At 36.1% G+C, this 8,881-nt stretch overlaps 1 protein-coding gene across 3 annotated transcripts in view; it reads right to left on the bottom strand.

Annotated features, from left to right (window-relative positions):
• Positions 1-9: 9 nt before the first annotated feature.
• The window catches only part of axdnd1 (axonemal dynein light chain domain containing 1), a 16,193-nt gene continuing 7,321 nt past the window's right edge, over positions 10-8,881 (bottom strand). For 2 of the 3 annotated variants that reach the window (XM_007540669.2, XM_016665167.1), the window contains 17 exons: positions 8,707-8,847; positions 8,402-8,506; positions 8,012-8,132; positions 7,253-7,354; positions 7,013-7,179; positions 6,831-6,900; positions 6,185-6,410; positions 5,793-6,030; positions 5,305-5,398; positions 4,346-4,536; positions 4,160-4,250; positions 3,712-3,846; positions 1,761-1,796; positions 1,281-1,361; positions 1,081-1,172; positions 342-481; positions 10-268 (listed from right to left, as the gene is read on the bottom strand). In XM_007540669.2, coding sequence (XP_007540731.1) covers positions 207-268; positions 342-481; positions 1,081-1,172; positions 1,281-1,361; positions 1,761-1,796; positions 3,712-3,846; positions 4,160-4,250; positions 4,346-4,536; positions 5,305-5,398; positions 5,793-6,030; positions 6,185-6,410; positions 6,831-6,900; positions 7,013-7,179; positions 7,253-7,354; positions 8,012-8,132; positions 8,402-8,506; positions 8,707-8,847 — 2,092 coding nt within the window. In that variant the 3' untranslated portion in view covers positions 10-206. Of the gene's footprint in view, positions 269-341; positions 482-1,080; positions 1,173-1,280; positions 1,362-1,760; positions 1,801-2,391; positions 2,463-3,711; positions 3,847-4,159; positions 4,251-4,345; positions 4,537-5,304; positions 5,399-5,792; positions 6,031-6,184; positions 6,411-6,830; positions 6,901-7,012; positions 7,180-7,252; positions 7,355-8,011; positions 8,133-8,401; positions 8,507-8,706; positions 8,848-8,881 lie in introns of those variants that run through there. The other variant, XM_016665168.1, reaches the window with a different exon arrangement.

Below are 8,881 nucleotides of genomic sequence, written 5' to 3'. Positions count from 1 at the left end.
GTAAATGTATATTGCTTTTCTGGTTTCTTCAGTTTTTTTTTTTTTATGCATCACACTTTGAGAAGTTGTGGGTTGTTAAATGTAGCCATTAATATTTTTCTTCTTTGCCAAATACAGCAAAAATAAATAAGACAGCCTCAAACATAAACACAGTCACAACATGTTTTCTTCATGGTGTTGCTTTCTAGTTTGGCTTCAGCTGTGGATTATGTTTCAGAAGTTGGTTCTGCAGCTGGAGGTGGGGAACGAGGTGGTGTTTTCTTTTCCTCTGAAAAAATAAAAAAGACATTGTGAACTTTAATGCTCATGTTTGTTTTGTCCAGGAAGTAGCAAGGCTTTACCATCTTTGCTTGGAGGCTCAGGAGCAGGCTGTCTCTGGAGCAATCTCTCCAGGTCTTTAATCTTAATCAGCGCTTCAGTCAGAGCCTCCTCGGCTGCCCGAGCTCGGTTCTCAGCAATTATTGCTAGCTTCTCAGAGTCACTGAGAAAAAACATGAGACATTTCCAATTTTTGGCTGCACAACTTAGGAAAAAACCACTCTGAACAATAATCATAGGAATATTTCAAAACAGTCAAAAAAGATACCAGCATTTCTTTGCACCACTTCTGATATACTTTTACCAAATATGTTTTACTTTGTAACATTTTCAGCACTTTAGAAGAAATGACTGATTTGTTATTGTTTAAAAGCAATTAGGCCACAGCTAATACAAATACAAGGCTGTGCAAAACCTTTTAATAGTCATATTCTTTAAATTAGAATATATGTTCAAATAAGGCTAATTTGTCAAATGGTTGTACAGGATTTTAATCAGGGGTATCACAGTAAAGAAAGTCAAATATATATGTAGGATACACATTTTTGTGTATTTCCTATAGAAAAAAAACTGTGTATCATTTCCACTCTAGCTAACAGTAATTATTATTTTGTATTGCTTTAACACATCATTTTCAACCGAATTCACTCAGTTTTGTGGTTGAAAGTTGAGCGTATACTTTTTCAAGACAATTTTAACTTTTATTTAATGATGTAGATGCTCAGACAAATCAAGCACAGAAAATGGAGACACATGTCCTACCTTAGTTCTTTCTGCAGCAGCAATACTGTTGTTAGATCAGAGAAAGCTTTTTGAGCTTCTTCTGTTACTGGACACATAACCAGCTCATTGCCCTGGTAGAAACATACAAACTGGGTTCAGTCAGACAGATGATTCAGTTCTGTAGAAAGGCAAATCTTTCTGCCAGTTGTTTAAAAAATCCATGTTTTAAATCATCTGACCCCAGGCAGCTGGACCATGTTGTCATCCTGATATACTTGAATGATGTTTCCATCATAGTCTATCAGCTTTACTGTTGGCCTCTGCAGGACGACAGCATTATTAATTTTACTATAATAATGAATACAAGAAATTCATATTTGTAAAAAAATATTTCTTTTAACAAAAATATTTAATATTCTTGAATTCCTTCAGCATATTTTGCACTTTATTCTTTGATTACACAGATAATGTTCAAACCCACAAACACAAAGAATGAAGATAAAACAATTATTTTCTGATTTTTTTTCTAAAATCTCTTGAGAGATTTTAAAAATAGAAATAAAGCCAACTGTTTAAAAACATGTATGGTATCATATATTCTTTTTATTTTTCATAGAAAACAACTAACTTCTGCAAAAGTAAAACAGAAAATAACCCAACGCTAAGCATGAACAAGCATGACCTTAAAATACTAAAAACTTATGATTTATTTGACTGACCTCTTGTTGTTCTGTTTCAGGTTCTTCAGTTGTCATCTAAAAAATAATCAAAGTAACACTTACTATCATATTTATTTACAAACATCTTTCAATGATCTAACAAATCAATGTAACAGATGAAATGTTTCTATGTGCGTGTGTGAGATCGTTCCTCCACAGAAGATCTTTGTGCTGCTGAAAACTCTGCACCTGTTTGCAATTAGCTGATTATCTGCAGTGGATTTAAGGAGCTGTGGTCTTTGCCTGATTATCAGCCATTCTAGTTGAAGACATGTATTTGGTTTCCACAACAAGGTTTAATGCTGTCAAACCTCCTCTTATCAAATTGCCTTTGGATTCCTAACATTCCACTTTCACCTACTGCAGTCCTGTCAGCCATCTTTAATCATTGCCAGAGAACACAGAGTTCAAGCCTTCCCCTTGTTCTGCTTGTGTAAATACATTTCTCTGTGTAATTCTGCATGTGGATCAAGAAAATGTGCCGAGGTTTTGGTGTCATCTGGCCCATCACTAATGTACAGATCAATTAAGCTAAAATTAATGTTAGCTTAATTTTATTTAAAGTTGTAGGTTTTTAAGGATTTTCTTTAAGAGGCATTCTTCCCAAGACATTTATAGTTCATATCATTAAGTTTTTTCTGGCTCAGTCCCATCTCTGGTTTTGTCAGCTTTCCTGGGCTCCTGTAAAGGACCTTCACTGGTCTGTAACACACACAGGCACCCAGCCAATACTCATAATCATTTACAGAATAAGACAAGGGCTTCACAAAGCAGGAACATAAACCATTTATTTGTATTTTTTATGCTCTGTTTTGTATTAAATTCACAAAGCAGACTGCAAACATATCTATCAATTCAGGCTGATGATGGACTCAGACTGATATTTATATTTTCTACAAATAGATTGCAAAACATATCAGGCAAACATGTAAAGGCATGATAAAATCTGCCTTTTGTAATATTTCTGAACTGTTTTTTAATCCAAAGCCAGTAGCAGAGAATGTTTCTTTCTCTCCTCTAACAAAGTTACCAATAACTTTCAGCAGATTTTTTTTTTGTTTTTGCACAATTTGAAAGCCCATCAGCCATGGCCTTTGGTGATGCAGAACTATAAATATATATAAATATGGAAGGACATTCCCTCTAAAAAGTTGCATCAGAAAGTTGAGAGATTAGGAGTAGATTCATCTTTCGTGACCAGTTTCAGAATTAGAAACAGGCAAAAGCTAAGACTTCACATGTCTAGCAATGAACTTGAAAAACAGTTAACTTCATTTAAAATTTATCATTTAGTCTAACAAGCTACTCTAAAGTTAAACATTGTTAGACCTCCTCTTATCGAGTCTCCGTTAGATTCCTAACATTCCACTGTCATCCACTGCAGTTCTGTCAGCCATCTTTAATCATTCCTCCTCTCCCTCCAGATGCCAGAGAACCCAGAGTTCAAGCCTTCCCCTTGTTGTTCTGTCTAAATGCTAAATACATTTCTGTGTATAATTCTGCATGTGGGTCAAGAAAATACCTGGCAAAATGGCAGCGTATTAAAGGATGCACAGATCACCTGAGCTAAAATTAATTTTACTTTTTGTTCTGTTTTCTCTCCTCTAACAAAGTTACCAATTATTTTTAGCAGTTTTTCTGTTTTTATACAATCTGCATAAGAAACAAACATGTTCTTTAGTAATGCATAACTATATATTCAAATAAATACAGAAGGACTTTCCCTCTAAATAGTTGTAAAATGCATTATTTACATGTGAGATGCTATTTCTTCATAGAGAGGTTAGGAGCAGATCCATCTTTTGTGTCCAGATTCAGAATTATAAACATGAAGAGGTTAAGATTTTTACATACCTAGCACATACTTGGTGAACAATGAAAACCAGTTAACTTCATTCATGATCATCATTTAGTCTAACTACTCTGGGACGCCTTTATGATGGGTTGTCACCTGAGTCTCCATGCTTTCTGGTGGCTGAGGGCTGCTTGAAGTTTCTTCGGGTTGCTCGATGAGTTCCTCCTCAAATTTCTCATTAAGTCCTTTGAGCAGTATTTTTACACTTTCCAACCATTTATTACCATCTGTCTGAGGATAGAAATTAAGCTTGGTAAATAAATTGCTGTTTTTTTCTGTCATATCAAAACCACATGTACTGAAAATTATAGACTAATTGGAACTCCTATTTATGTAGCCTACTATTCTACAAAATTATCACCTTTTATGCTTGTTTTAATCCTGACAAATCTTTATTTTTGCAATAGAGGTATTTTGACATTTTTACTGAAAAGCCTAAACAAACTACTGCACAAATGCAGGCTTGTGCACTGGCTTTCTAAAACATCTTCAGAAAAGTTTAGGGCCACAGTCAAAGTTGGAAAGACGCCACAGTCTCATTTACCTGCAGCTTTTTAAGCTGTTTTCTCCTATCTCCCACCTCTGCAAAATAAGGGTCCACCACCAATGACTGCTCCAAAATTAAATTGCATGATCTAGAATAGAAAAACAGCATTTTCAGTTGTATGAATCCATGAATTTTTTTGATACAATACTTAATGCAACAACAGAAAGTGACAATTTTTAATACCTGGTAATAAATCTGGAATAATAGACCAATTTCTTAGAAAGCCTTTTTGCATCCTTAACTAAAGCTTGTCTTGAGTTTTCTAATTTGTCTTCACGTTTCAGATATTTATCTCCTTCCTCAGTCTGGTCAGGTAACATGTGAAGCAACAGATCCAACATCCAGTTTGTTTGACCTTTGTGAAGACAAGTCACCTGAAAGGGGAGGAGCCAATGAAACAAACATTTGCACCATTACAGTCAATGAAGGAAAGAGAGAAAACATTAGTTATTCATCCCTCTCATCCACACTGGGCTAATGGCTGCTCACTGACAAAATATCAGTTGCAGTAATCAATTATTGTATAAAATGTGAGGACAACATTTTGGATCGATAATATGTTTAATGCAGTTATATTGTGATCTGCTTGTAGTTGATACTTTTAGTGTTTGTTGTAAAATGCTTTATGGCATTAGTGGCCTTTATATTCACAGAAGTCAGACAGACTATAGACAGAGACACAAGGGAGAAAGACAGCAGCACAGGTCAGGAATCAAACTCAGTACACTTTTTGAAGTTAGGATTGTAACTTGAAATTCAGAAACCCTGGTCCAAAGCTCAAGATTCAATATGGCTGCCACACATAAAGTGTTGTGAAAGTTGCAGGTTTAAACTGGTCAATTGATGGACAGGATCTCATTACCTCAATGGCACCCAAAGTTCAGGTGGAGAAAAAAAATCAATTCAATAGAGGAACTCAAATCCTAGTCCTGGGAATTCTGAATCGAACCAAAATGCTCAAAAACCGAATTCAAGTCTGCTTAATAGTTTGTAAAATTATATTTTGGCTAATTCGTTGCTATTTTTTTCTTTCTTCTTTGATATTGTTAATATTTGTCAGTCTGGTTACCAAAAAAAAAAAATTCCTGACTACAAGCAGGACCATAAGTGTGATATTTTCCTGAAGAGCGCTTAAAACTCACCTCTTCTTGCAGTTTCTTGTTCTCAGTCTCAGTGAAGCTGAACAGGCGTTTTGGGAGCTCCAGAACCTCATCTATCAACTTTTCTGACCCTGAGCTTTTTGAACAGACACACACAACACAGAACTTTAAGCAATTTATAAATAGTATCTGAAAATGTTCCTGAATACAATCTAATGCAGCCCTGATTGCTGTAATAATTTATTGCAGTGAAACTGCATGGTAAATATGTACTCTTATTTTAGTTTACATAAATCTCTCTTGCTCTACTAATAAAAAACAGATCAGTCCGATTGTGATAATGAGAATTATGATAATGAAGCGGCTTTGCTTTTTGACCACAGGAAGATGCAATGAACACTTTTAAAAGGCTCTTGAAATATTGAGGCTTATCTAGAAAATATTATTCAAAGAGCCATTTTCTACTCAATTCACAATTTAAATTGTACATTAATACATTCAATTTACAATTGAATATTTAAAACACTTACTACAAGTCAGGGATTTTTTGGACCATTTTTGGGTCCGTTTGTTTTTCCTTTTGTGTGAAGGAGAAGTACAAAAATATCTCTGCAGACATTTTCTGGCAATTAGACAAAGCTTCTTCCAGTTTAGCCCAGTCAGAGGGGCTCATCGCTGACAGAGGACATAACAGCTGCAGCACAACATGAGTTTCAGAAGCCCAGAAGTCCAGCAGTTTAAACATGGATGTAAGGAGTCGGTGGATCGCTGCAGAAGGGATTATTTTCAGCTTTTTAATTCATTCCATATCTTAACAATTACCTTGCTAACATGAGATTCAATGAAGACTAACAGAGACAAAACTAAATTATTGTTATTGTGCATGTGTCAATAACAATACAAGTTTAAAATCTGCTCTCACCACTGACTTGAGTGTCATACTGTTTGAGAAGTTCAATTACGTCATTCTCCAGCTCTTTTATAGTCTCAAGGCTCAAGGCAGACTCAACATCAGGGAAAGTGTGTCTTTCAACAATATGAAAGCTTATTTTTATAAATTTATCCAGGGTGTGGTAGAGTTCACTCAGTCTCTTCTTAAATAAAATCTTTCTTTCACCTTGGCATTCCTCAGATGCAAGTGACAGCTTCTGCAAAAAAACAAAAAACAAAAAAAAAAAACAGTAAAGCCTCAGAAAAACAACAACTGCTATTTTCTGGACACATTGTTTTTCATATTTTGTCAAGCTACAACTACAAACTTCAATGTATTTTCTTGGGGTTTTGCTTTTCAATCACAGGGAATGTAGAGCCACATACAAGACAATCTGGAAAGAAAACTGGTTAGACCCAACAAAAAACTTGAGAATGAGGTGAAGGTTCATCCTTCAGCACAACAAGAAGCCTACAGAGCTACAATTGAATGGCTGAAGTCAGTTTTTTTGAGTTTATGCTCCAGGATATCCAGCACCATACTACATCAAAAATATTTGGTAAGATTCTGTATTTTTGTAAAGATAATCTCCCAAAAAACACCACAGAAGGAAAAGAAAATAAATATCCTCTCTTACATTTGACCACTTCCATAGGTCTTCATGGATTTCTGCCAGTGTTGTAACGTCATATTCTGGAACCTCATACCTAATAACATCCGATGAGAATCGCAAGAAAAATACGTATGAGTGTCAATAAAAGTGCAAAATAAGATTCAAACAGATGTTGAGAAAATTTGTTTTAAAAATTATGTCCTCACAGATTCTGTGTGCTGATGTAATAATGCCACTTTTCAATGTCTCCCTGTATGGAGGAGAGCTGTTCAAACTGAACAAGCTGAATCTTCTTCACAAAGAACATGAGGTCGATCAGCTGATCTCTCCACCTGTTGGTTAACTCCACTATGACATCCAGATCACATATATCCTACAGTAGGAGGAGTAGGACAGTCAAGCGTCCACCTGTGGTGGTGAAAATAAGAGTGTGCTTTGACTTTCACCTGTGTGGAGATGTAGATGAGGCAGTCCTGTGCTGTCTTGAACCAGCCTTCCTCACTGACATACAGCTCACTCACAAGCCGGAGCTTCTTCACTTTAATCACCTGACAGAAAAGAAACCGTTTAACAAAACCTGAAACAAACATGGGCTAAACTGGCATGTTTAGAAGAAAAATGTGCTTTAATGCAAATCTAACATGTCACTAGGGCTGGACAACTAATCAATAACAGTACATATTCAGATTCACACATGATCAATATCAATAGACAATACGTCTGAGAGAATGTTCAATCATTTCACTGCAGTCCAATTCAGAACCACACAGCAGCTAAGCGAGGTTGGTGGCATCAACTAACTCATTCACTCTTTGGTTACCTAGCAACGAGCTGTTGAGTAACTTGTGGTTACCTAGCAACAACCTGCTGAGTAACTTGAGTTTCATGTTTCACCACCATTTCTCATAGCTGCTTAAAAATAAACAAGAATGGTGTGGAGTGAAAACCGTGGACAAAACAGTAAACAGTAACCAGTTTGACAGTTTTTCAGATATTTAACACCAAAAAACTAATTAATAATTATTGATATCGACTGATATGAAACCCTTATGTTGTGACACCCTTTTTCAGCCATATTGTCCAGTCCTACTTGTAACATATTCCTAAAAATCTAATTCCTTTGTTTATTGTGCTACACAAAGAGATGAAATAAAGAACAATGTACGCAAAAAAAGAGAACAGCACAACAAAATGGCTTCTTGTACTTTGAGGGCGAGGTTGAAGGTGAACTGGCTCCAATAGTCTCTGTCTCCCGTCATCTTTAGCAGCTGATCCTCCAGACGAGTCCTGTGCAGCTCATACATACGGTGGTAACCCTGGACAACACTTAGAGAGGCACATTTATCATTTCAGAGGTAGCATTTTTGTCAAGCGTATTTAAAAATTGTCCCATTTCACATCCATCACAAGGAAAAAAGGCAGAAGAAGTTTGCTTTTACTTATACAATGTTTAAAAAAGCTATGATACAACAACATAGACTGTGCCCAGATGCAAAAAACCAAATCAATTTAGAAGAATTAATTCTTATTTGTTCTACTTGATGAATGGTGATGTAGTTTGCCATTAATCACTGTTACAATTCTGCCAGACTGACTCTGAGCAGCTGAGAGTGTCTTTGTAGCTTTTGGCAAGTTCCTCCTGTGCGTGCTGCACCTTATCGGAAACAAAAGCATCATGGTCTCTGACTTTTGCTAGTTCCCTGAGAACAAAACACACAAAGAAAAGCATGAAAATGAGGAGACACACATCTCTCAGCTTCACCTATGTTTCAATGAAAGATATTATTTAAAATTAGGGCATTTATTATCCCTTCTTAAACTAGTTGGTGTATCAAAATCTCCCTGAGACCACAATTAAATTACTTGTTTTCTTTTACTACTCTGAGCCTGACCTACATACATGTTTATCTCCTGGATGGTTGCCTTGATGTGGTAAATTTCCTCAATGAGCCGACGGTCCAGAGCCCGCTGCGCTACCACCTCAGCATGTAACGATGTCAGGCGCCGGGGGATTCGCTCCAGTAGAGACTGGTACCGCTGCCTGGAACAAAAAGAAATACATTCTGGATCAGCAG

This window comes from Poecilia formosa, unplaced genomic scaffold (assembly GCF_000485575.1).
Source record: "Poecilia formosa unplaced genomic scaffold, Poecilia_formosa-5.1.2 Scaffold553, whole genome shotgun sequence".
Classification (NCBI taxonomy): Eukaryota; Metazoa; Chordata; class Actinopteri; order Cyprinodontiformes; family Poeciliidae; genus Poecilia; species Poecilia formosa.
This window is presented reverse-complemented; position numbering and strand designations above follow the sequence as displayed.